General features: G+C 58.1%; 2 protein-coding genes across 29 annotated transcripts in view; one reads left to right on the top strand and one right to left on the bottom strand.

The window, feature by feature from the left end:
* The first annotated feature begins 423 nt into the window (after nt 1-423).
* SLC22A12 (solute carrier family 22 member 12) lies at nt 424-11,098 on the top strand. Its single transcript, XM_064492195.1, is given in 12 exon segments — nt 424-993; nt 996-1,193; nt 1,900-1,939; nt 1,942-2,002; nt 5,587-5,674; nt 5,827-5,924; nt 5,926-5,985; nt 6,640-6,791; nt 6,794-6,853; nt 7,341-7,449; nt 7,686-7,862; nt 8,413-11,098. Coding segments are annotated over 12 exon segments (1,317 nt in total). The 5' UTR covers nt 424-783; the 3' UTR covers nt 8,477-11,098.
* Nucleotides 11,099-13,458: 2,360 nt separating this feature from the next.
* The window catches only part of NRXN2 (neurexin 2), a 106,487-nt gene continuing 93,319 nt past the window's right edge, over nt 13,459-26,626 (bottom strand). For 16 of the 28 annotated variants that reach the window (XM_064492165.1, XM_064492176.1, XM_064492167.1 and 13 more), the window contains 2 exons: nt 26,367-26,445; nt 13,459-14,550 (listed from right to left, as the gene is read on the bottom strand). In XM_064492165.1, the coding sequence (XP_064348235.1) occupies nt 13,664-14,550; nt 26,367-26,445 (966 nt within the window). In that variant the 3' untranslated portion in view covers nt 13,459-13,663. The remainder of the gene's footprint in view (nt 14,551-26,366; nt 26,446-26,626) is intronic. The other 12 variants (XM_064492180.1, XM_064492185.1, XM_064492181.1 and 9 more) reach the window with 1 other exon arrangement.

Genomic DNA, 26,626 nt, shown 5'->3' with positions numbered 1-26,626 from the left:
CTCAGGAGAGGGTGACAGGGAAGGGTGGATGGCAGCAATGACAGCAGATGGGAGAGGGCCCAAGGCCCGGGGCTGGACGACGTGGGCTGGGAGGCAGGGGTAGCTTACTGGCGACTCGGGCCACACACACAGAAGTCCCCACAGCACACAGGGTGTTGCTCAGGCTCACAGCAGCCCCGATTAGGAGGACCCCTGGCCAGGCTTCTCCTGGGGCAGCCCTGGGCACCAGAGGGGGCAGGGGTCCCGAGGGGCACAGCAGCCCCAACTCCTGTGTCCTGGGCAGAGCCAAGGACCCCCTACAGCCACCAAAGCTGTGGCCTCCCAGCCCACGCAGGGCAGGAGCTGCTGTTCCTTTGAGTGTGTGCCTCCCCCAGGGCCGGGTTAAACTTTGACTGAGGAAATGCTCACTAACCCCATGCCAGTATCACCTGGTCACAGCAATTCCAGCCTGTGTGACTTCAGCCTCCTCTTTCCCCACTTCCTCAATTCAGCTTCTCCCACAGGTCCAGGAGCAGCTGCGTCTCTGAGGAGATGCTGGTGGCTTCAGGGTCACACCTCACAGACTAAGGTCCCAGTCAGAGCCACCCTGAGCGACAGTGGCTGAGCAGGCGCCCATGATCCATGGGCCGGGTATGCAGAGCAGGCAGCCGCTGCCATGCTCCAGGCAGCTGGGCTGGGGGAGCCGGTGCTCCCGGGGGGGAGGCAAGCCCTTCGTGTTGACCCTTTTGCCCTGGGCTGTCTTTTGTGACATGGCCACCTCCACTACCCCCCCGGGCAGGTTCCATGGCCTTTTCTGAACTCCTGGACTGTGTGGGCGGCCTGGGCAGAGTCTGGGTTCTGCAGACTGTGGCCCTGGTGGTCCCCATCATGAGGCTGACCACTCAGAACATGCGGGAGAACTTCTCGGCCGCCGTGCCCAACCACCGTTGCTGGGTGCCCCTTGTGGACAACAACACTGCCCAGGCCAGCGTCCCTGGGGCCCTGGGGCCCTGTGCCCCGAAGCCCTCCTGGCCGTCTCCACCCCACCAGGCCCCAACCATGGGCTCCACCAGTGTCACCAATTCTGCCACCCACAGTGGCAGCTCCTGGACCCCAATGTCATGGCCACCAACTGGAGCGAGGCTGCCACCGAGCCGTGCGTGGACAGCTGGGTCTACAACCGCAGCACCTTCACATCCACCATCATGGCCAAGGTAAGGGCCTCCCTGGACACCCTCCCCAAATCCTGGCACCTTAGAGGCCAAAGTCACAGCTCACAATCAGCTGGACTCAAAACAGCCCAGTCCTGGGAGGGACCTGACGCCACTGGCCTCTACACTCACTGCGGCTTCCAGCTCCTCCCCAGCCACATGGCCCTGCAGGATTTGGTGGCAGGAATGAGCCTGCAGACAGACACTGGCCCGCCGCTTGTGGAAGAGTGGGAGGCACTGAAAGCGAGTGCCCGTCTGCTGTGACTCACTTAGCTCTCTCCCCGCACTGGGAGCCTAGGTCCCCCGCTGGGCTCACGGGGACTCTGGGGAGATTCACTGGGTTCCCAGAGGCAGCATCCGGCAAATGCGGGTGAGCAGGAGACATGGCCCACCCCAGCAAGCGGGAAGGGGCTTGTTTATGGACCAGGAGGGAAGTGAGCTCGGGAAAGTGGGGAGGAGGTGCCAGCGTGGGGTGGCTGCCACAGAGGAACTGAAACAAAAGAGACAGATGAGGCCCAAGGAGACTTGCCCTTGGACATGTGGGCAACAGGGAGCCATAGAGGGGCTTAGGCAAGAAGTGATAACCCTAGAGGTCACCAGGCTGCCCCCTACCCTCAACTCCCTAGGGCCTTCCCATCTGGCTCTTCTGCCCCCTCCCACCTGGGCTCTCCCTGCCTTCCAAGCTCAGATCCTCCTCCTCTCCCACCAGTGGGACCTGGTGTGTGACTCTCAGGCCCTGAAGCCCATGGCACATCCATCTACCTGGCTGGGATCCTGGTGGGAGCTGCCACGTGTGGCCAAGCCTCTGACAGGTAAGGCAGGTCCAGGCAGGCTCCCTTTTCCTTCGCTGCCCCTTTGCTCCCTGACTGGCCCTGAACTGGCCTCTCAGAGCCGGGTCTGGGGAGAAAACTCCACTTGCAGTGGAAATACCTGCTTGTGGGTCTCGCTCCTGACACCCTCTGGCTGTGCCGCTGAGCCAGGCTCAGCCCCTCTCTGGGGGTCAGTTTCTCCAGGCTCCTCTGGGGCTGTGAAGGCATTGCTCTTACCACACATTCAATGCACATGCTCAGCCACATGCCTGCCTTCAGCTGCTGCTTGAATGTCCCTGCTGACAGGGAGTGAGCTCCCTGTCAAGGGCCTTCACATCTGCCTGGGCCACAGGGGCACTGCCTGTGCTCATGAGCCCTCCGCGGATGGAGAATGTGGGTCTGGTCCCGGATGTCGCTTTTGCATCCCTCTGTGCAGCAGGCAAGCATAGGGTGGGCTCCGGCGGTCCAGACCCCTGTGGCCGGCGCTGTGGCACACCACAGGCCTGGCCGCCTTCCCTGTGTGCATGTGTTGCAGGTTTGGGCGCAGGCTGGTGCTGACCTGGAGCTACCTTCAGGTGGCCGTGTCGGGCACGGCAGCTGCCTTTGCCCCCACCTTCCCCATGTACTGTCTGTTTCGCTTCCTGGTGGCCTTTGTCGTGTTGGGTGTCATGATGAACACCGGCACTCTCTGTAGGTGCCCTGACCCCAGGCCATGCAGGGGAGGCTCATGCAGGCTCCCAGACTGATCCACAGGGTCTCCTTGCAGTGATGGAGTGGACGTCAGTGCAAGCCCGATCCTTGGTGATGACTTTGAACGCCCTGGGCTTCAGCTGCGGCCAGGTCCTGATGGCTGCAGTGGCCTATGGTGTGGTGTGCGTGACTGGCACTGCTGTAGCTGGCTGTCTCCGCCCCCTTCTTCCTCTGCTTTGTGTATTCCTGGTGGGTGCTGCCCCACCTCCCTCCTCCTCCGAGGAGACCCTGCCCACCCTCCACCCTGGGTGCAGAGAGCTGGGGTGCAGGAGGCCAGGGGAGCGTGCCAGAGGGGAGCCACAGGAGCCTGGCCCAGCCCCAGCTCACCCACTCCAACCCAGGGCTCAAGTGCCCGGGATGCTTCTTCGCCTGCTCCTCCCAAGAGCCTCCTCCTCCCTTACTCATGCTGCTCCCTCCCTCTTCCTTCCCATCACCTCTCGGCCCCTCCTTCCCCTCTCCTGTCCTTGCCTGCCTCAGCCAGTGTGCCTCCAGGCCCCTCCTCTGTGCCAGGCACGGAAGCACTAGACCAGGTGGAAGATGGGATGCAAAGATACCACACACACACACACACACACACCCCACTCCCAGAACACAGCTGCAGTCGGCCTTACACACTGACATTATTGCTAGAGGACAGGGACCACGACCCAACCATCCGATAGGTCCTCTGGTCCCCCACACAGGGCTGACGCATACGGGAGGTTAGGAAATGTCTGTGCTGTCCTGAAATAAACCAGGCGTGGCCCTTGCCAAGCTCGTGGTATGTAGCAGATGCACAATAAATATTTGTTGGATGGATGGGTAAATATATAGACAGACAGACAGACAGACAGATGAGTGAATGGATGGGTGGGTAAATGGACAGATGGATGGATGAATGAATAGGTAGGTAGGTAAATGAATGAGTGGGTGGGTGGATGGATGGATGGACAGCCCTTGAGGGCAGAACTGAGCCTGGCTCATTCACATATAAGCCCGGCGCTTGGTAGTCACGTGGCCATTGCAGCCACCATAGAAAGGACCACAGCAGAGGCCCAGTGGGGAACGGGGCACCTACACCCACACTACGAGGAAGGCTGACTCCACAAATCTCTCCCAGCCCAACAGCTTGGAGCAGAAAAGCTCTTAAAATGGAACCTTTAGCAACTAATTTGCAGTCACTCTCCAGAACAAGAGTCAATCACGTCACACACAGTGGCTCCGAGAGAAGGCACTCATGCCTGACAGATGGCAGACTGACCCCTATCCCAAGAGGGTGGAGGGCAAAGGTCAGTGACGCAGATTTCAGGGCAACCCTCCTGGCTCTCTGATGCTGACGCTGGTCCGTGGGGCTGAACTCACTTTCCTTGGCAGATGTGCCCACACAGGTGCCATGTGCCCACGTGCATTCATTACTTCACTACTCCATTACTTCAACAAATTGTTACTGAGCTCTACCGTGGGCAGGGCACTGGCCAGGGGTGACAGCAGGGAGCAGAACAGACAGGGCCGCTGCCCACATGGCACTCACAGGAAATCCCACACATCACAGCATCACAAACCATGCTTAGGATTCGATGAATCAGTGGCAGGGGCGGGGCATCTGAGATGGGACCCTTCAGCTCCTGCCGTCTTTTCTGCTTCTCTTCCGAAATAATTTCTCTTCGTGAGAAGTATCTGCATGAGCCGTCCCCAGTTCCTCCCTCCCATTCTCTTCCAACGCACTCCAATGGCCCTGTCACCGTCGCTCTGCGCCCACTTTGCTCAGTCCCTGCAGCGCAGAGATGGGCACCAATGCTCCCTACCCAGTGACCTCACCTGTGTCCATGGCTCTCCCTCCACAAGCTGGAGACCCTCAAAGCCCCTCCTCAGTCCTTCCTCTCCCTGGTCTCCAACGACCAGTGTGAAATCTCCATTACTGGTGTCTCAGCATCACAAACATAATGTCTCCTTACAAACATCACATCCCCTGCTCCTCTCCAGGGCCTCCCCAGCATTGCCAGTAGCCCCCCTTCACCCAGCACGCAGTGGAGTCAGAGTCACCCTGACACCTCCCTCTCCCTCACGGTCCCTGTACCCCAAGTCCAACTGGTCACATGGCTGGTCGACTTTATCTCTAATGTACGCTTGAGTCCCCCCCACCTGCTCTGCAAACTCGGAAGGACCTCAGGGCCCCAGTGGGTGTGGAGCAGGTGGCCCCACCCTGGCCACTGCTCACAAGGGAAAGCATATCTCGCTGGGGACAAGAGCCAGTGTCGAGAGGTGGGCGCTGAAGGGGCTTGGTGGCCTGGGCTGGATGGTGCAGGGGGTCTGGGCTTCATGTTGGGGGCCGTGGGAGCCAGGTTAGTGCCAGGGGCTGAGTCCTGCCATGGAGAAGGGGCGCTGGGATACGTAGGGCCGATGGGCATCCAGGAGGCGGTAACTGTCACCCATCCTGCTGGACAGGGAGGGCAGATGAGCTTGCAGAGCTGCGATCCTATAGCCATCCCAGGGCGTCCGCACTGCACACAGGCCCGCCCAGGCTCGGTTCCCACATGAGGCAGGGGAAGGGCCACGGGGTCAGGAGGCAGGAAGGGAAGGACAGGGACCCCCAGCCCCAGCTCAAGAGAGGGTAGAGGAAGGAGACAGAAAGGGTGGCCTGCTGGGGAAGGAGGGTGACTGAGAAGGCCTGGCCCCACACCCACAGTGCCCTCTGCTGCCCACCCACTGACCTGAAGCCACCCTGAGCCTGTGGGTGCCGGGGAGGCCACCCCTCCCTTTGGGCAGAAGGGGACAGAAGGGCAGTGAGGCTCATGCAGGCCAGGCCCTGGGGCCACAGGCAATGACCCTTCCCCATTCCCTCCTCTCCCCCGTCGCAGGTGGCTGGCGGAGTCAGCACGATGGCTTATCATAATGGGCAGGCTGGAACCGGGCCTGCAGGAGCTACGGAGGGTGGCTGTCATCAACAGGAAGAGGGCAGCAGGGCCTCACTGACCCTCGAGGTGAGGTGGGGCTGGGCCTTCCCCCAGGGCTCGACTGTCAGTCCCTCTCCCTGCCCCTGCACAGGACCCCTGGGAGACAGAGAGCCCTGGCCCCCCAGGATAAGGGTCGTCGGGAGGGGGGCCGGGCCGGTGCCCCCAGTGCTAACGGTGCCCCCCACCCACCAGGTCTTGCTCTCAGCCATGCAGGAGCTGAGTGTGGGCCAGGCTTCTGCCAGGGGGCGCTCTGCTCCGCACACCTGGACTGGGCCTCCGGACCTGCGTCTCTGCCCAGTGCTGGTAGATGCCCCTTCAACGCCCACCCCACCCGGGCCCCAGCCTCCACCTCTGGCCACCAGCAGCCAGGGAACCTGGAATCAGGGCTCAGGCTGGCAGCCAGCCAGGGGGCACAGGCACCTCCCCTCTCTCAGTCAGGCTCAGGTGGACTCAGGTCGGGGAGAATCAACAGAAGAGATGAATAAGGAGGACTCATGACCAAGGTGCTGAGAGAGCTGCCGAGCCCAGTAGACAGAGGAGACAGTCAAAGAATTCAGTGATAGAAAGGCACACCCACCCCAGTTTGGAAGGCCCAGGGAGGAGGGAGAGGTACTGTCAGAGCCCAGAAACCAGGGCCACCGGGGCCACAAATGAAGGGCCTGCTCAGTGGAAGCTAGAGCCGTGGAGGCAACACAGCCACCGCCCAACATGGCACCCAGAGAGAAGGAGGGAGATATACCCCAGCTTCTCCCTTGGTCCCACCTCTAGCCTGTCACCAGTGCTTCCCATTGGCCAAACCTAATAAGGAGTGCCATTGGGAAGGGGACCTGGGAAATGCAGTCCTCAGAGACCACCCTCCACCGAGGAGATCCAGCAGGAGGAGAATGAAAACAGGTCTGAGAGCAAACCAGCCGCCCACTCCTCAGCCTGACTCCACCTGCCGCCCCCGACCCCCAGGTTTGCCTTTGGGTTTGCCTTCTTCGGCCTGGCCCTGGCCCTGCAGGCCCCAGGCAACAACATCTTCCTGCTCCAGGTTCTCATCGGGGTCGTTGATATTCCGGCCAAGACCGGCGCCGTGCGGCTGCTGAGCAGCCTGGGCTGCCGGCCCACACGGCGGCACCCCTGGTGCTGGCCGGGCCCTGCATCCTGGCCAAGACACTGGTGCCCCACGGTGAGCGGGTGGGCCTGGGTGTGCATGGCTGTGGCCAAAGCCTTTCTACCTGGGGGGAGCTTAAGCCACAAACATGGACCCCTTGTCCTCCTTGTCAGAGGGCACTGAGCTAGAGCAGGGCCCAGTTAGGAAGGAGGCTGCCAGGGTGTCTAAGAGATGGTGGTGGCCCACACCAGGCAGCAGGAGGAGCATCGTGAAAAATTGTGGAGACAAAATAAGAACTCAGTGATGGGTTGCAGGGAGGGTAGGAGGGCAGAGACATGGACGGGGTCGAGGAGGAGTCCCAGGGTCTGGATCTGGGTGTCTGGGTGCGGGGCAGAGTTGGGGGAAGGAATATGGCCATAAGGTCACTTAGGACACAGTGCATGTGAGGGATCTGGGGACACCCAAGTGGAGGTGACTTGCAGACATTGGGAAGGTCAGGGAGAGCCCGCATTTGACCCTGGGGCCCCCAACAACAACCTGCTAATCCCGTCTCTATCCACAGATATGGGGGCCCTGCCTTCAGCCCTTACCATACTGGGGCTCGGTGGGGTGGGGGCCACCTTCCACTGCATCACCATCTATACTAGCGAGCTCTTCCCCACCATGCTCAGGTGAGGCCCAAAGAGGGGGACATCCTGGGCTGGGAGGGTGCAGAGGGGAGGCCTTCACCTGGACCAGATGTTCGTGCCCCGAATTTCTCTTTCATATGGTCTCAGGGCTGCCCAGGTGTGTCCCAGCCCGGCCTGACCCACTGTCCCTCCCTGGGCCGAGTAGGGCTGGGCCAGAATGAGAAGTCAAAGCCATAGTCAAGCAGTATGGCCCCTCACAAGTGCACCTATGCCGGCAGGATGACCATGGCAGGCCTGGGCCAGATGGTGGCCCAAGGGGGAGCCATCCTGGGGCCCCTGGCCTGGCTGCTAGGTGTACATCACGCCTCGCTGCCCCTGCTGGTGTATGGGGCAGAGGCAGTGCTGATCACCCAGAGCCTGCCGCTGCCTGACACCATCCAAGATGTGCGGAGCCAGTGAGTAGACCCAGCCCGAGAACCATCCCCACCACCCTCCAGAGAACCCTGGAACAGGGCGGGTCTGGCCACCTGCCCCTGCTGCTGGGCAGAGGGTGAAGCAAAGGCCCTGAGAGGGATAGGATTGGAGTCACACAGCACATCTTTGGGAGAGTGGAGGCCAAGGACTGGGTGTCCTGGCTGACAGTGTGGACCCCATCCCCTGCCCTCCATTCTACCATTTGAGACCCAAATGGCCCAGCTACCCCCAGCTCCACCTCGAAAGAGGTCAAGGGGAAGAGAGCGTGTTGCGCTTTGCAAAGGGGAGAGCTGAGGGTGTGGTGGCCGTGTTGGAGGTCCTCAAAGGTCCCAGACTCTACTGCTAGAGCCCCTAAATGTCTATGAAGGCTATCACTTCCTACCCATCCCCCATCACATGCTCAGGAGCTCAGTCCTGGGCCCCCAAGAGCAGGGCAGCAATGTCTCCTGAGTGCTTGGGTTGGACACAGGTCAGGAGTGAGGGGTGACTTGCACCCATGAGACATAACCCAACCATATCTTTCCTGAACAGGGCGGTAAAGAAGGCAACACACAGCGCCCAGGGGCATCCTGTCCTAAAATCCATACGGTTTTAGGCCTCCTGGGAAGCCTGCGATGGGATGGTGGGAAGAGCCTCTTCTCTGCAGAAGGAGAGCAAAGGCATCGATTTCTGGAGGGCCTGGGGGCTGCCCCACCAGCCAAGCCCAACCTCTCCCTGCTTAAGGAGCTGCCTTCAACACAGAAGGGGGCAAAGGGTAGTGTGACTGGCAGGAAGCTGCCTAGGCCACCAGCACCCGACCCTCCCTCAAGGCTGCAAAGAGGATGGGAGGCCGGGTCATAGAAGGGGCAGGACTCAACCCTGTGCTCCCCTCACTGCCTCTGAGCTTAGAGTCTGAGCATCCCCTGTGCTCAAAACCTCCCCACACTCCAGCCATATGGCCAGTGCCCCTGGCCACATCTTCTGCTTGCAATGCCTCTGCCACCTTCTCCACCTGACGTACACCCCCACTCAGCCTCCCAGACCCAGGGCAATGGCCTCTTTCTGAGGCCCAGCCCAAGGCACTAGTGAAATTCTTATCATGGCCACAGCCACACGCTTGTACCCCACCCCACCAGCCTATGAATTCCCAGAGGGTTGAGGTGGTCTGCTTCCCAATATCCCCAGCTCCCAGGGGCACTGGTGTGAAGGAGATGAGAGAGTGAACAAAGGAACAAATGACTGCCCCTCACTGACTCCAGTGATGAGTCCCAGGGTCTGCCCAGGTTGGGGGCTCTTGTTGGGCAGCCCTGTCCCAGGCCAGCTTTCCTGCCCCAAGTGCCAGCCGTGTGGCTTCTCTTTCCAGCCCCTGCTGTAGGCCAGGTGCCGTGCTGGACGCCTCAAGGCATCATCTCACCTCTTTTCCTGAACCCTTTGAGGGAGATTTGCCCCATTTTACTTAGGGGAAAACTAAGGCTCGGAGAAACTGATTACATGACACCCAGCTAGGAGGGGGCAGAATCAGGAGTCACGCCCAGGAAGGTCTCCAGAGCCCAGCTCCAGCCACAACACATCCAGCCCGCCCTCAGTCCTCACAACTGGGGCATCCATCCAGTGATGCTTCTCAAGGCAGGAGCTCCCTCTCAGAACCACCTCAAGAGGGGAGGGTACAGCTCTAGTGGTAGAGTGCATGCTTAGCATGCATGAGGTCCTGTGTTCAATCCCCAGTACCTCCTCTAAAAATAAATAAACTTAATTATCTACCCCCAAAAGTTAAAAAAAAAAGGGGGAAACATCTTGGACCCCGCCCCCCAGCACTGCTTATGGGGGAACCTGGTGCGAGGACTTAGACAGAAAGGGACCCTGGCTAACACACACACACACACACACACACACACACACACACACACGGCAGCGGGAGGCTTTTTCTGCCCAGCAGGGTCCCCGCCAGCCGCCCCATCTGCTGAGCCACCCCAGACCCGTGCTCAGGTGGTCTCTGGTCCACCTGTGTCTGCGTCTCTACTTCCGGGCACCATAGCAATGGGCTACACACCTCGACATAGATACACACCAGACATTAGTGATGCGTACGCTTGTGGGCACGCTCATGAGAAAGCCAATGGGAAATCAGGAAGCAGCTCCTTGCCCCCAGGAGACGGGATCGCTCCCTGGCTTGGTCTTATCAGCTGTGGCCCCTGGGCCTCTGGGGGGTTGTGTCCCTTAGCTCTCTGCCTGTGGCCACCCCCCAGTGAAGACCCCCCAGGACAAAGAGGGTGGGGGTGGGGATTATGTTTGTAAAGATGCCCAAATGTGAGGTTGTGCCAGCCTGCTGTGGACTTTCTGTCTTGTCTGCCTCTGCCCAGCTGAGCCTCAGCTGCCTCTCCTACTCTTGCTTAGCATTCTTGGGCCCCTGGGAATCATATCCAGAAGCTTCCAGAAGGCAGAACCCAAGGCTGGTGGAAGATGAATCCTCCTATCCCCTGGGATGTCCTCCAGGTCACCAAGTGGTCAGAGTTGTCCCTCTGCCCAAATTCAGAGTAGTCTTGCTTGCTCCAGGCCCTTCCAGATGGTCACAGCCTTCCAGAACCCAAGGCCTTCCCACTTCCAATATGTCACCCCTCACTCAACTCAACAGGACCTAGAAGCTGGAAGGCCCAGGGCTCTGCCCCTCTGAGGCAGCAAGGGAGTAAGTGTCAACTCCGTGGTGGAGCAGGTGCCCTGCCAAGGGAATAGGGGTCTCCCTGGGGGGCAGACACAGGCCTGCACTCCAGCTGGGTGCTGCCACCCTAATGGCAGGACTTCACTTAGGACACACCCTCTATCTGATGCTCATCACAGAGACCTCCTGGCCCCTGGAGCTGCTGGGCGCCCTGCAATGGCAGAGCAAGTGGGTCACTGCCAGGCCAGCCGGACCCCAAGGAGCCCAGGTCAGGCCCAGGTGTTAAGATCAACATCAGATGCACAAGACGAAGGAGCTAAGACCAAGGTGATCATCTCACAGATGGGTATCCAGAGTCAGCGACAGAATCCAGGCATCTTTCCTCTTACAAGTCCTTGAGGGCAGGGCTCTTAGCTTCCTTATGCAGAGGGGAAAACACCCAGTCCCCCCGCCACGACAATGAGCCTGACTGGGGCCCATCCTTCCAGCTCTTGCACTGTCCCTCTTTCTGGCCCCTACTCTGACAGACTATTCAAGGCTACTCTAGAATTAATTTCTGGAGTAAAGATGTTCCCTTCTCGACACTGAGGAACTCCTGCCTGCCGGTCTTTTTTTCCTTTGGCTAGTGGTGATGGGGGCAGGGGAACCCGAGATACATCTCCAGCCCTCAGACACAGAGCAGCAGTAGCAGAAGCTCCGGGGACCAGGCCATCACCCGCACAGCACAGGACATCCTAACAAGCCTGCCCCAAGTCAGGCCTCCCCAGGCTTCCACAGGAGGTTAGAGTTGACCTCAGTGATGCTGACCTCCAAGACTCAGCAACAGGAAACAAAGGGTGGCTGGTTCAGGAGGACAAGGAGAGGCCAAGTCCATGGAAACCCACACCTGGGTTGGCTGGGAGAGGATTCACTGTCCCACCCGTTAGGACTCTGGGGGTGGGGGGAACTCTCAAGGGCCACTGGAGCACACCCCTTGGTGGGAAGGGTCCCATGACAAAAGCTTTGCCCCAGGATGGAGGAAAGGACAGGAGATGAGGCCGACTTGAGTGGGGCTCCTGCGGGCATTGAGCCAAGGGCCCCAGGAGGTGACCAGGCCTAAACACAGACCAGGCCTGTGAACTGGAAAATGCTACAAGAACAAGCTGGTCGGCAGCAGAGCTGCCTGAGGGCGGAAGCTCAGGAAGCAGATTAGGGCGGTGAAGAGGGAGGGTGAGCCTAGAGCCCGAGGCTAGACTCCCTAGCAGGAGGCAGAGGAAACCTGAGTGACAGAAGCCTGGCTGAGTCCTGTGTCTGGTGGCCTGGTGATCCACCATGGCCCCCAGGGAGACGCAGACCCACCTCCACTCTGCTCTCCTGAGGATGCCTACACGCGCAGGGTCTCTGCTCCTTGTGACTGAGAGGCTTAACACAGACTCATCTCCCGGCATGTCTGGGGCTGTGGGACTGTTTAGTGTCCCCATAAAAGAGCAAACACCTGGGGATGGGGTGCGCTGGCTCTCCTTCCACCTGCTGCCCCAGGTGCTGCCCACAGTCAGCCAGTGAGGGGCAAGGTCCAAACCCTACAGATGCAGAAGGGGCAAAACACTGGAGTCAGGCAGAACCGGGGGCAGATTTGGACTCAGGCACTGATTTGCCACTGAAGCTCTTTCCACCCAGGGATAACATCGCCTCCCCTAAGGGCTGTGTCAAGGCCAGTAACCTGCAGGCACAGCCACCAGAGGTGCAGGCCCTCTTTGGCCATTAGGGGGCAAAACGATGTTCCTGCTCCTGGGGATTTATCCATCACCTGAGAAGCTTAAGGCCCATGGCCAACAGGGCCAGAGACCCATTACCAATCACAAACCTGGGGGCTGTTTCCTGCATCCACCCCCAGCTCTGGGACACAGGGTGAGACAAAGACAAGCTGCCCCAAGAAGCCCAAAGCCTACTCAGCCCCAAACTTTGGCGGCTGCTTACCAGCTCTCCTGGGCTCCCATTTGGGCCCAGAGCCCAGGCCAAAGCGAGGACCAGTGTCCCAACAGCACTCGCCCCAAACAAACTGCACAGGACCGTTGGATTTGGAAAGTTTTTGTTTTCTTTTCCCACACATTTCCGGGGTTGGGGTGTTTTCCAAGACTCAGACACATTTGTTAACAAAGAGAGAAAAAAAAACTGGGGGAGCAGGGAGCCTGTGGGCAGAGGAGTGACCCCAGCAGTCCGCGGGCAATGCCTGGCTTCCTCTCTTCCCTGCTGCCCGCGCCCAGTAGCTGCCACAGGCTGCTGCTCGCGGTATCTAGATTATTTGTCTTCAATATATATCTGCATTTGCCTTTCCCCTCCCACCCGCCCCCCCACCCTGCTCCTCCAGCAGCTTCCCCATCAATGCACGTCGCCCGGCGGCACACAACAGAACAGGCCTTCCCAGGCCGGAGTCCCCTTCCCTGGGCGGCACCAGGCAGGCGGCTCCTCCTGGTGGGCGGAGCCAGGGCTTTCGGGGCCACGCCTGCCCCGCCCCCGCCCCGCCCCCGCTCCTCGCTGGGCCTCTCCGCCCACCCTCCCGCCCTTCTTCCACCGACTCTGGAAAGAGGAAAGGAAGGGAGAAACCAGACACACACAAAAAGGAGAAGTGAGGGAGGAGGGTGGGGACAGAAAGACACAGCAAGCCTGGGTGGGGACTTGAGGGCTTGGGAAGAGAAGGAAGGCAGGAGAGACAGAGGGAGGAAGAAGAAAAATAGAGGGAAAAATGAACAGGACGGGTAGTGGACACTGTACAAAAACCCCCAGCCTTCCTTCCCGCCCAACCCCACCAAAATAAAACTACCCCCCTTAAAAAAATAAATCAACCCAGGGCTATGAGCACGTGCCCTGCCCAGCGGGCGCAGAGCTGACAGGGACAGACAGCCCCAGGACTGACGACGACTCCGCGCCGGACGGACGGCAGGAGGAAGGGGACGAGCACGGGGTTTTCCTTTCCTTTTTTCTTTTTCTTTTTTTTTCTTTCTTTCTTTCTTTTTTTTTTTTTTTTTTTTTTTTTGCGTTTCCGCTTCATGAGAGAAGTCTGAGGCAGCCAGGGAGCAGGTCCCCAGAGCCCCGGCAGAGAGAGGGCCGCACCCTCCTCCCGGGCCCTCCCGGGAGGGGCAGCTGGCAGTGGGGAGCGGTGCCGGGGGCTCAGACGTAATACTCCTTGTCTTTGTTCTTCTTGGCCTTGCTGGGCGTCTTGGGGGCAGCCGGGGCCTTCTCTTTCACCACCGCCCCGTTGCTCTGGGCCGAGTTACTGATGTAGTTCCGGCTCTGGTCCACCTGGTAGGAGCCCTCGTCGCGGTTGCGGTACTTATACATGGCATAGAGGAGGATGAGGATGCACAGCGCCGCGGCCGCCACGATGCCCACCACCATGCCCGTGGTGCTGCTGGACTCCCGGATCACTTCCACTGCACCCGGCGGACCCCGCTCTCCAGGCCCTGTGGGGTTGGCTGTGGGCAGATGGGGGAAGCCAGGGGCAGAGGTCACGCCGGGGCGCAGTGGAGGGGGCCTCCGCGGCTCAAAGGATGTGGGGGCCCCCGGTCCCAGGGGTGGGTTTTCCAGCAGGGGCTGCAGTGGGTCTCGGTGGTTCATTTTGCCCGCTGGCAGATTGGGGGCCGGGGCGGAGGGAGCGAGCAGCACCCCAGGGGCACCCGTGGCCCCATCTGTCCTGAGGTTGGGCCGGGGAGCAGGTTTGCGGGGGGAGAGGAGGGTGGTGCGGTCCGTGACCAGGGGAAAGGTGGTGTAAAAGTCCTCGTCGTCCGTGGGGGGGAGGCTGGAGTCAAAAACCTCCCCGGAGGCAAAGCCCGAGGCCTCGATAGGCTCCTCGCAGTCGCTGTCGTCCTGCTCGGCCTGGCACGGGCCCCCAGCGGGCGGGCGGCGGGCCGCGGGCGGGGGCGGGGTGTCTTGGGTGGCACCCAGGCCCGTGAGGAAGGGGTAGAAGGTGGGGGGTGGGGGCACGAAGGGGGATCGGGTGGCCACGGGAGGGGGGTCTAAGGAGTCCTCCGTGATAATGGGCAATATTAACTCTCCTCCTAGAACAAGAGAGAGAAGAGAAAAGAGAGGGCGTCAGCGAGGGTTCGGGGCGCAGGCGGCCGGCACAGAGAGAGAAACAACAGCCTCACACACCCAAATCGGTTCCAATTGGCTTTGGCGGAGACTAGAGCGGGCTGTGCCCGCCCGCCAGCCAGCCGGAGCACTGCGCTTTAAGCGGGCAGCGGCTGGGATGCCCTGGGCACCCCACGCACGGGCTCTGTGGCTCTCTGGGTTTTGGTCTTTTGTTTGTCTTAAGAAAACAAAAGGAACAGAAAGGAAAGGAAATAGAAAAGAAATGGAAAAAAAAGCTCTACTGGTTTAAGGCTTTAAAAACAGATACAAGAGCAGCATTTAAACAAACCTAACAACAATATCTTTTAGGGTTTTTTTCTAGATTTTTCTTTTGCTTTTTTTTCTTTGGTTTTTAAAAAAGAAGATAGCATACCACGGAATTCAGGCAACTTACATCAACAAATAGGCCGTGTGATTTTAGCATGAAGAAAAAAATTACAAACAGAGCTGTGTAAGCGGGTTCTCCCGGAAAAAATAAGAAAAAACAACTTTTCCGTACAACGTTTTCTGTCTATCTGTTTGGTATCTCCCTCCCTTACTCTTCTCTCCCTGAACAACTTGCTTCCTCCAAAATACTCTCTCTCCTCCCTCACTTGTGCCCTCTCCCCCTCATTAAACACGAAGCTGAAATCTGCAGTGAAGGCTGGCATTGAGGAGGGTTACCATCACTTGGTGTCAGTGTCTAGGGGAGGGAGGGGGCGGGGGGCCCTGGGGAGGAGGTATGTGACAGGCAGCTGTGTAGGACTGCTACATGGGTGAGAGGACTTGGGAGGGGATGGTCATGGGAAGGGGCTTTGAAGGCTAATTGCAGGTTGGCTGTGGGGAGAGGAGAAACTGAAGGTGGGAGGTGATGAGGTCCACAAGGAAGAGTTGGTAGGGAGACACAGACACAATGGAGGAGGGTCCTGTCCGGTAGGGCTTTGGGAATGGTGGTGAGAAGCCTTGTGGAGGCAGGAAAGTGGGGAGGGGCAGGGAGTGAGTGAGAGAAGTGGGAAAGGACACATGATTCTTCAGCTAACCCTAAATCCCCAACTTTCTCTTTCTTCACCCTCCACCTCTGACCCCCACTGACTTCCCCCCCTCCCCCTCCCCAGAACCCCCATGGGCCGCCAGGACCTGGCCAGGGCTTGACTGCCTCTGGCCCTCTTATTATTGTTAAAACAATAATAAAACAACAGAAAGAAGAAGAAAGCAAAAAAAAGAAAAGAAAATACATACACAGCCATCTGGGAAGGATGCACTTGCTAATATAGGGCCCAGGAGAACTAGTGGGGCGAGCCTTTGGGATGGGAGTGGGGTAGGTCTCCTTGCTCCCTAGGTCTGATAACTGGGGTCTCCTGGGAAGAAACTGCAATTCCCATCAGCCCCAAAGACTGAAAACTACAACTCCCATTAGCCTTCACAGGGGTGTGGATCACAATTCTCATCAGCCCCTGGGTCAACAACTACAACTCCCATCAGCCCCCTGGGCCCCCTCTCAAACGGAAGTACTGCAATTCGCCCATCTGGAGTAGAAGGGAGCTGCAGCCCCGGTCTAGGTGGCTGGCAGAAGGACTCTCCTCTTGGAGGAGAGGCTCTGGGCCTGGTGGGGGCTGTAGGTTTCCTCTCTAGCTCTCCCTCCAGCACAGCCCAAGCCCTGCTCCCATCTCCCTGGTCTCTCTGCAGAGCATGATCTTCACAGATCACACCACAAGCCCCTGACTCCCTCCATGGGAAGCATCCCAGGGCTCCACTGCCAGGACCCTTCTGCCCCAGTGCAGCCAGGCCAGCCATGTGCCACCACCACACCTTGGCAACTCTTCTCCTCCTCCCCCTATCCAGAGCGCTCCAATCTCTGCACTGCTGTTCAGACACCTCTGTTGATCCTTCAGATCACAAGCTCCAGCAATTTGGCAGAGCTGTCCTCAACCACACCAGCCAGCTACAGCCAAGACCTTGCTATTGAACTCACAGCCTTGCCAAACTCCTGAGGCTGCTCTTCCCACTAGCCTCCAGTCTCCTCTTGGGTAGGGGCTCACCTGCACCTCAGGCTGTAAAGCCCCAGGACACCTGGCCCCCCAGGGGCTCAGCCACACTGGAAAACCGAGCCAAGAGCAGAGAAGCATGTTTTGTGGAGCTGGCACAGTCCCACCCCGGCTTTTTATGGAAGAGGATGCTGAGGTCTGGGGTGGGCAGGACTTCCAGGGTCTACCAGTTGTCAGTGTTAGGTTACATGAATGAACTGACTCTCCTGTCCCTTCTGTGGCTCTCCCCTTCTGTGGCTCTTGGAGGCCAGGGAAGGGCGGAGTCTCACAAGGAGCCCCAGAAGGCCTGACTCCTCCTCTCCACTGCAGGAATCTGCCAGGCTGCTTGACTCTTGGTTTGATTTTAACCTGGGAGGCCAAGACCAGTTCTGTCATTAATTCCTGTGTGACTGTGGGCAAGTTTCTTTCACCTTCTGGGCCTCAGTTTCCTCATATATAAAATTGAGGTATTGGGCTCCAGGCTCAGGGTGAGGCCAAGGCCCAGCTTCCATGGACCTCCAGACCACGGATGAACATACTTTGTCCTACCATCCCCACCTGAGCCCTATACCCACCAAGGATGGCCCAGCAACCTGGTCCCTGGGTAAGTGGCATACTCCACTGTCAGGTCTTGGGAGGAGGCTGGCAGCCCTTCGAGAGGTGGCATCTGGGCCCAGTCATGGCAGGGCTCCCTTCCTGTGTGGATCATGAACACATCTGGGGTCCTCACTGCTGGCCTCTACCACCTGCCCTCTTCCTGACCTTTGCCTTCTGTTCAGAACGCCTTCACCCTGTTGATATCGCACTCATCCTTTGAATCCAGCCAAACACCTCCTCTGCCAGGCAGACTTCCAGAGGCTCGTCCCTGCCTTGGGTGCCTCTGACACCATGTCCCTATTCTGTCCTGGAGGTACAGGTTTGGACTCACTGCTAGGGGCCCATCTGTCTGTCTCCCTAGCACCCAGGACTGGGCCTGGCACGGAGCAGGGGCTCATTGTGTTTTGACCAGGGGAAGGGAAGGAATATTCACCAAGAATTTCCTCTGGCCCAGGCCAGGCTAAGTATCTGGGGGAAAGGGCTGGGAGCCCCTCTCATGGGCCAGAGCACCTGACTTCTGGATACCCTTCCTCCCTGTCCCCCAGGCAGAAGGCACTGCTGAGAGTTCAGCCTGGCAGGAGCCTTGCTCTGTGGGCCCAGCTCTCACCCAAGCCATCTCTACTTTCGATCTTAGACTGGGCCACCAGTTACTCCTGGATCAAGGCTTGTCCCAGGCGGACTACAGCTAGGGCTCCTGCGGAATGCCAGGCCCAGGGCGTAGGACCAGGAGGCCCTTCCTCGGGACACATCATGCCCAAGAGAGGCTGGTCAGGCCAATCAGGGCACAGACTTTGGCTCTCTACCCTCTTGCTTAACCTTCACTAGATGAGGGTGTATGGGGGCTTTAGGCCTCGGACCACAGATAAAACTTGCCCAGCCTGAGCACCTCCACAACCATTTGCCCCAACTCCCTGGTTCTTTAGGCTCTTGGGACACATAGACTCCCAGGGATCCCCATACAGCACCCCTGCTACCCTTTCTCCACCTCTCAGGCCTGGTCATATTGACCTCTTGTCCCTGCCCTTCAACCCCAGCCACTTCCTGGCCTCCATACCTGGGTCTCTGCCGTATCCCTGCACCCTCAGCTCCACTGGGGGCTTTCGCATGAGCTCAAGGCTTAGACAGCCTCTCCTGAGGGTGTCCTGCCCTCACCCACACTAAGCCCATCCCCACACTGCCACAACTGCCCCTGGTGCCCCCTTCTTATGGTCCTGAACATCAGCCTCCACTCCCACACCACTTCCTCCCACACCCCTCACCCTCTCCACGGGATAACACATTACTGAGGTCCCACACTGCCTTCTTTCCCCAACATTCATTCAAGCCAGCCTGGGCTCTGTGGCGGTCAAGTCACACACAAAGCAGGGTACCAGGTTTTCCTCAAGTCATACACTGGTCCAGGAAGGGTCAGCCAAGCTTGCCCCAGTGAGGAGTTAGCGGTGCCTGGAGGAGGGGAGGAACCCTCTGAGACTCCTCACTGCAAAAGACCAACTGGGGGCTCCCCAGGCCGCCCCTCCCCTTGGGCATTTGGGGGTGCAGACTCACAAGGAATCATGGTGCCTGGGACCCTGGGTCCAGCTCGGCAACAGGGGTGCACATTGGGATGGGGTGCCTTTGGTGGTCTGAGAAAGACCCTAGGCAGCCTCCCTCCCCTCCCTACTTCAAGCAGTTGCAGCATTTGGGAAATATTCACAGGGGCACTTGTCATAGATGCCACCCACCCTCTGCTCCTAAATTGAATTTCAGTGCATGTCAGCCCCACTTACTAAAGGGAACTCCATTCTGGCCAAGGAGATCACCAGCCATTCCTGAGCACCCACCTCCCCGGCTCCCCTGCCTCTGGGGGCTGCTGACCCAGCAAGCTGGGCCTTCTCTGCCTTTAGGGCACAGAAGACCCCTGACTGGAAATCTACCCAAGATTCCCATTCCCACCCAAGCAAGATGTGCCCACCCCCAAAGGGGCATTCAGAACTGAGGCTGAGAGTCAGAGACTAAGCAGTCAGCTGCCTGAGGCCTCAGCTGCCAGCACGAGGTGCTCTGCCCAGGCTGTGAAGGCAAGGCCTCTAGTCCACAGGGCATTCCATGTGGATTAGAAATACAGCAGCCCCCGACATGGCCACATTCCTGTAGGTACACAATTTGGCAAACAGCATCTCTGCGCAAAACTGGAAAAAGGCATTCTGTCCTCCTGGTGGACACAGCCCCGTTCCAGGGCCCAGGACGTGCGGCTTGGCAAGCAGAGAACTGGCTAGATTTCAGCCCTTACTCACCTGTTCCAGCAGAGCACCATCTGTGTGACTGTGTGCAGTGGCCTGAAGGGTGCCACCCCTCCCCACTCGGAAACCCCAGCACAGCAAGAGCAAACACCAAGGTGGAGTCAAGGTCAGACTGTGAGGCACATCGTGTGTGCACGCGTATGCACCCATCCTTCTGGGGGTCTGTTTCTGTGCACCTGGGTGTGTGTCTTTAAGCATGTGTGGGAGAACCTTGATGGATCTGGGCACTTGAGCATGTGTGTCAGTGAGTCTTAGCAGATATGTGTGCCTGTGAGTTAGCCTGTGGTTCTGTGCGTGTGTCTGCCTGCCTCTGAGCCTGGGTCTGAGCTCGTGTGTGCACGTGTGAATGCATGAATGTGCCGCTGAGAACATGTAAGCGTGCCACTCACTATGGGTCTGAGCACTGGCAGCGCGCCTCTGAACGCCTCCTTCCCTCGAGACTACATTTCCCAGCATCCCTTTGCAATCAGGTATGGTCGTATGAGAACTGTGGGCAGTGGCAGGCCTAGCCAATAAGAGCTCCTGTGTGTGATCCTCCACATTGTTTCTCCTTCCAGTGACCCTGCAAACCACATGTTGAAAATGGAGGAGACAGAAGAGGGAAGGAGTCTGGATTCCCAAAAAACTCCTTGTGGCAGAGCCACCTGCTGCTCAGGAGCATCTGAGTGAGAAACTTCTCTTAAAGGACCCACTGAGATTCGGGGGTTATCTGTTACTGAAGTAAATGTTACCTTAACTAATACAGACACTGAACCAGAAATGAGTGTCACATGAACAAAAACCTGTGGCACTCAGGTAACAATCCAAGGAAATGGATTTGGAGGCTGGAAATATGCAGAACCACAGAATGCAGTAGCAGGACATCTGGTCTGGCTTGTGATGACCTAGAGGGCCGGCCACGTGCCTGCTGAGGCTGAGGCATTAAGGGGAAGTGCCAGGAAAGTTGAGATGACAATGCTGGCTTTTACTTTCAGCATTTGGTAACATATTACAAGAAAGAGACAAAGTTAGGCAAGAATTGGTGGGTTTGCAATAGAGATGAAGAAACTAGAGAGAGCCCGGAAATATGGCGCCTGCAAGTGTCGGGAGAGCTGCTGATTCCAAACCCCAAATCTTAAAAGAGAAGCTTGGAAATTGTTTTCAGGGACAGTGGCCCAGGAAAACTTCCACCTGAATAAGGGGAATCAGTCTTGCCTCAAAGATCAGACTAAGGATGTGGCCTCCTCCCCTATTGTTTCAAATTTCCTCAAGATAGTCACCACTAAATTAAGAGACAGGGCTGAGAAACAAGGAAATAAATGGGCTTGAGAATTATGGCTAGGAGAGAACTCTGAGTGTGGTTATGTTGACTGAGCCTGAAAAAGACCTTTGGGCCCCACAATATGCATGAGCAGGAAGTGGGCTGTCAAGACTTAAGGGCCTCCAAGGAGGACATTTTCCCAACACTTGGCCATTCAGAGATGGCCAAGGAGGATAAGAACTGGGGGTGACCTACCAGAGGGCCCCAGACAGAGGAGAGGGGAGCGTCTCCCAGACAGCAGAGGCGGGGTTTGAGAGAGAAGCTTCCCCACTACTGGGGGCAGAGCCTCCAGCTGCCTACTAGCTGGATCTCCCCAACACTAGGAACCAGAAGCTTCTGTGTGCCGTCCATCCTTGGATGGGGGTTTTATCCTGGTGGGCATCTCTGGCCACCACTGCATTCTGGGTTATGCTGGACTGTGTGGGCAGTGAGATCAATTTTCCTCTTAGTTATGGGCATCCAGGCCACATATGCGTACCCAGGGGCCAGGTCTGGACCCAGTGGATTGGGGCCATGTCCCAGACATCCTCACCTTTGAGAAGACTATCCATACTGGGCAGGGCTTTGGGGTGTCTTCCTTGGGGAAGGGTGGGTGTGCTCTGTGGCTGGGAGGAAGAGTGGAATGGATTGTTGGTGACCCAAAGGCCAGACTGTGGCAAATAAATGGCTTGCTGGTCACCAAATCCATTTTTGCTTCCTCCTGTGGGCAGGGCAGGGCAAGGCCACGCCTCCCAGCTTGCCTGGAAGCTAGGTCGTGCCAACTGACTGCGCTCCGGAGGGCAGAGTCAGCAGGGGCCGTGTGCACCTCTCCTTCCCAGGCCTGGCCCATAAACCCTCCCCTGTGAGCCCCTCCTGGCTCATTCCCTTCCCCCACAACTCGGGAAGTCACCGAGAACGTGGACAGAGACCAGCCCCGAATCAGCGCTCAGAGAAGAGCTGCTTACCAATCAGGAACGCTGTTTATAACTTTATATGGAGAAAACAATTTCTGTGTGTTAAACCGCAGGTGTTGAGATTTACCACCACAGGTTACTAGCGTTACCTTAAGATATGCTAAAATCTGAACACACTTGTGCCGCTGTAATTCTGAGCTAGATGTGTGGGTCTGAGTAAATGTGCCTGTGTCTGTGGAATTAAGCATGTGTAGGCCTCTGAGGGCCCTGTGTGTGTGCGTGCCGGGGCACTGATGAAGGGGGACCCACATGTGTGCAATGGGCACGAGGCCACTTCTCCGGGTCTGAGAACATTCGTGCTTATGTGAATCCAAGTACACGTGTATGTGGATCCTGGTGGTTCTGTGTGCTCACCTGGTGATCATGGAGGCATGCATTTTACCATGTCAAAACATGTGACTGGCCTGAGGGTCCACTGACGTGTGGGTGTCCTTCTGTGTGTAGCTGCATGTATACCTCTGAGTGTGTAAGTACGCTAGCGGCTGTGAGCATTCGTGCGGGCCAGTGTTGACCTGACTGTGGTGTGTGTGTAAATGTATACCACCGTGGCACTGCATATAAGTGTGCAGGCCTTGAGGGGTCTGAGCATATGTGCATGTGTCTGAGCTCAAGGGCATGCACGTTGCAATGAGCCTTGGAAAGTCTGAGCTGAGGTGGGCCTCCGAGGGGCTTAGTGAATGTGAACAGATGTGCAGATGGCCGTAAGTCTGAAGCAGAGCTGTGACACACGTGCACCTCTGTGAGCCTGGGCACAGATGTGCACGTCCCTCAACTCGTGAGCGCATGTGTGTAATCTGCACATACCGTGTATGTGCCTGTTCTGAACATGCACAAACGCACCTGTGATTCTGAAACATCCATGAGCGTCTGTAAGTCTGAGCACATGTGTAGGAATCTGTGGCCTGAGCACACGTGTGAGTGTGTGTGATGCAGGTGGATTTGTGCACGTGTGTGACTCTGAGCTGAGCATGGCTGTGGAATTCTGCGTCTGAGGACACACACACACGCAGGGGCCTTGATGGGTCTGAGCACGTGTGTGTAGGTGCTCAGGCCTGAACATACATGTTCCTTGCGTGTCTGAAATATGTGAGTGATTCTGAGCATGGGCGTGCGATTTTGAACATCTGGTCTAAACCTCGATAGATGTGTGCGCGTGTGCAAGCGTGCTTCAGTGGGTTTGCATGGGCATGGAGGTGCAGCTCTGAGCACACGCGAGTGCCTTGGAAGGTTTAAGACTTGCTGCGTGTGCAGCTGAGCACGTGTGTAGGTGTGAACGGCTGTGGGTCTGAGCATACGGGCACCTGTGAGTCCAAGTCTAGATGTGGAGCTCAAAGCACACACACGCAGGACCGTGGCTCTGAGCACACGTGTGCCTCTGTGAGACTGTGTTCATGTGTAGTTTGTCTGTGTGAGTCGAACTTCTGGGGTTCCCAATACGTGCGTGGCTCTTTAGATCTAAGCACGCGTGTGCCTCTTTTGATCTGGGGACAAACGGCGCGTGACTTTCTAGATTTGAACATATGTGCACCTGTGAAAGTGGACATGCGTGAGCTTGCTGGTAGGTCCATTATTGTGTGTGTGCCTCTGGTCTAGCACGTGTGCTGTGGAGCTGCGTCCCTCTGTGGGTCTGAGTCTGTGTGTGTACTTCCTATGTGTCTCAGGGGTACAAACTCAGATCCCTGCAGGGCCAGGCCTGTAACACACGGTGTGGGTCAGGCCAGCCAAGACAGTGAGGGGTGGTGGGCCACACTGCGACCTGCAGGACACGTCCCCCTAAAGACACTCCCATTCAAAAGAATTTAAACCCTGTGTCCAACAACACAGTACCCTTCTTTGACTGGGTTGCCAACCTCAGGTTAAATAACTGTATTCGATGGTAGCCTCACCAAGCTGGGGGAGGAAGGAGAGGCCTGAGGTCTGCCAAGGGGCCAAGTCAAGGGAAGGCGTGAAATGTTTCAGGGATGATCCAAGGCTTCACACCTGGACCCAGGGTGGAGGACTGGCAAGGGGGAGGGTACAAACGCCCTGGGGTCAGGCCCTGGGTAGCCACTGTCTCCAGCCAAGCTGCCTCCACCTCTAACTCTGACCTTGGAGCCAAAGGAGGCCTGGTCTTCTGCTAGACAAAAAGTCTTTCTGCGCTGGGGGCACAAGAGGGACTCTGGCCTGAGTCTCCTTCCACTCCAGGTGGGAGGAGGGTCAGGGTCTAGATCAGTCTGAGGGACTATAGAGTCATCTTGGTCCTTGTCTGGGCTCCCATCAAGATAAAAATCCCATTTAGGCATGTCAGAGCAGCATGGGTGTGAAAGTGCAAACGTGAGCGAAGCACATCAGGGGGAGGGCCTGCGGGTCTGACGGTTTCCTCTGGGGACTCAAGCACGCATTCTGCCCTCCCTCCCTCTTAGTTTTAAAGCTGAGTGCTGGGCTGGCCCACCAGCCTCTCCCGATCCCCCTGCTTCTATTCCTCTGCCCTCCACCCTCCCCTCACATACTTGGCCCTTTGATGGGGGGAGGGCAGCTGACCCACCTACTTCAGCTCCCCTTCACTCCCTGGTCCCAACACAGTCTAAAAGAGCTCAGCCCACCTGGGCACACACTCAGCATCACACCCAGGCCCCTGGCAAGACTCCGGGCTGGTGCTGGGAGGCTAGAACCTGGTGGACAATGTGTGGCCCTGGGGTGGCCCAGTGTGTGTGGCATGTCCCTGAGGAATGGCCATCTGGCCCCACACTCCTCTTGGCAGGGTCCAGGGAGAGCAGAGATTCCTCCTCTCACCGTGGCAGTTCCCATGCCTAAGTGTGCAAACACAGCTGGTGGGGCCAAGGGGCGCCCTTTTCTCACAACTACACACCTTTTTGTCCCCAGGGTCCCATCCCAGGGCTCTCCTGGGGCCATTCAACACAGCCACTCCCTGCAGGCCTAGCCCTGAGGTAGTGTCCACCTACAGAAATCCCCGTAAGGGACTTGTAAGAGGGGTGAATAAAGCAGGGTTGAATGGGAGTGCTGCATCGAAGCTGCCAGAAGCCCAGACTCTCCCAAAGCAAGGCGGGGTGTGAAGGCACATCCTTGAGCTGAGATCACCCAGTGAGATGGAGGGGACAGCCTTCAGCAGAGGGGCCTCCCCACAGTGGAGGGCATCTGTCCAGAGAGCACTGGTCTTTCGCTTTGGATGAGGAGGACTTTCCAGCCCAGCAGCCTAAGGCTCCTCCAAGAACCTCAGGGCCCGAGACCACCAGAACAAACCCCTCAGCTCTGGCCTAGTCGGGGGACACGAGGGCCTTTAGAGTCTCCACCCTAGAAATCCCTCTGTCCTTTGTCTCTGGAACCTGAGCCTCGGTTCCATGGTCTTCTTCCTCCACCAACACTCCTTCCATGGGTGCAGCCCACCCTCATGAGTGTCTCTTCTGGGACTGGCAGGCCCCCAGGGTCCCCCCAGGCCGGATTCACAGGATATGCTAAGGTCACCCCTCAGCTGACCCCATCACCTCCCCTGACCCTGCAGGTACCTGTCCTAGCAGGCACCTGTCCCAGCCTCTTACCTTCCAGGACCAACAGCCCAGGTGCCACACATTGCAAAGTAATGGGGAGAAGTCTCTGGAAACCCAAGCAAGGGTTGAGGCTCCCATGAGCTCATCCAGGCCACCACCAAGGCCCACGCACTCCCGCTGGGAAATCGGGCTGCATTCAGTCTTCCTCCATTCCCGCTGCCAGTATCAAGCACCAGGATCTTGCTCCTTAGGCCCTTTCCCCTCAGCCCCTCCCTGCCACCCTCAACCTGCTCAGATGCACCCACTGTGCCGCTCCACACCCCACACTTGTCAGTCGGCACCCAAGGCCCGCCCCTGCTTTGCCAGTTGCCCTCTCGCTATCTGGGGCTGCATCCTTCTCTGAGCTGCAAGGATCAAACAGAGGCTTGGGATGCCACCCCTGGGAAGCCTTCCTTCCCAGCTCTGCTCTCCTTCTACAGCAGCTCCCCCACCAGAAATCTGGGCCAGACCCCAGGTCCCAGTCTCCCTAGGGGAACTCATGTCTGGCTGGGGCACCTCCCACCCAGCACGCTGCCCGGCAGAGAGTAAAAGTAACTGCCCCAGCTTGGCCTGGCAGCCCCAGCAGCATGTCTGGTCACCTCCCTGAGACTGGGAATGAGGAAGGTTCAGGATCCAGCAGAGATCTCCTCTAATTGTGACCAAGAGAACACCAGGCCTCAGGGACTGATGAGAGTTGCAGTTCTGGACCCAAGAGCTGATGGGAATTGTAGTTCCTAGGCCTGCATAACCCATTCCCACCCAACCCCATAAGGACTCATGGGAGCTGCAGCTACTCATCTTTCTAGGGAAAGTCTCCCTCTTTCCCTCCAGGCATCCCTTGTCCCTCAACCCCAGGACCCCAAGCTAAGGACACCTCACTACCTCCCAGGGCCAGGGCATCAAGAGGCTAGAAACTGCCTCTCCAGAGGGCATTTGTGGGACCTGAGGGCAATGGTAGGATGGGAGAGGAAGCTATCAGGGAAAGTTAGGGCCTGGCCCCTCGGGCTTGAGCCAGGTGGTAAGGACAGTCGCCCCCCTCCCATCAGCGTCGCAGTGGGCCCGGGGCAGGGGAGGGGGGAAAGGCACTCACCAGTACTAGGCTCACACTCCTCCAGGTCCTCGTCATCGCTCGGACACTCGGCCGAGGCCACCAGGAGGTCATCTGTGTTCTGGGGGTGAGAGGAGGGTGGCAGGGGGAAGAAGAGGGTCCCAGGGTGGGTCAGCAGTCCCCACAGCCACTTCTTGAGGTGTGGGACAGCACAGGGGATGAGTTCTCTCACCGCTTGCTGGATGGCCGTGGGCCTCCATCTCCCCTGTGCACAGGGAGACTCAACATGCCTCCCCTGCAGC

This window comes from Camelus dromedarius, chromosome 12 (genome assembly GCF_036321535.1).
Source record: "Camelus dromedarius isolate mCamDro1 chromosome 12, mCamDro1.pat, whole genome shotgun sequence".
In the NCBI taxonomy this organism is placed as follows: domain Eukaryota; kingdom Metazoa; phylum Chordata; class Mammalia; order Artiodactyla; family Camelidae; genus Camelus; species Camelus dromedarius.
Note: the sequence above shows the minus strand (reverse complement) of the source record. Positions and strands in the feature narration are given on the sequence as shown.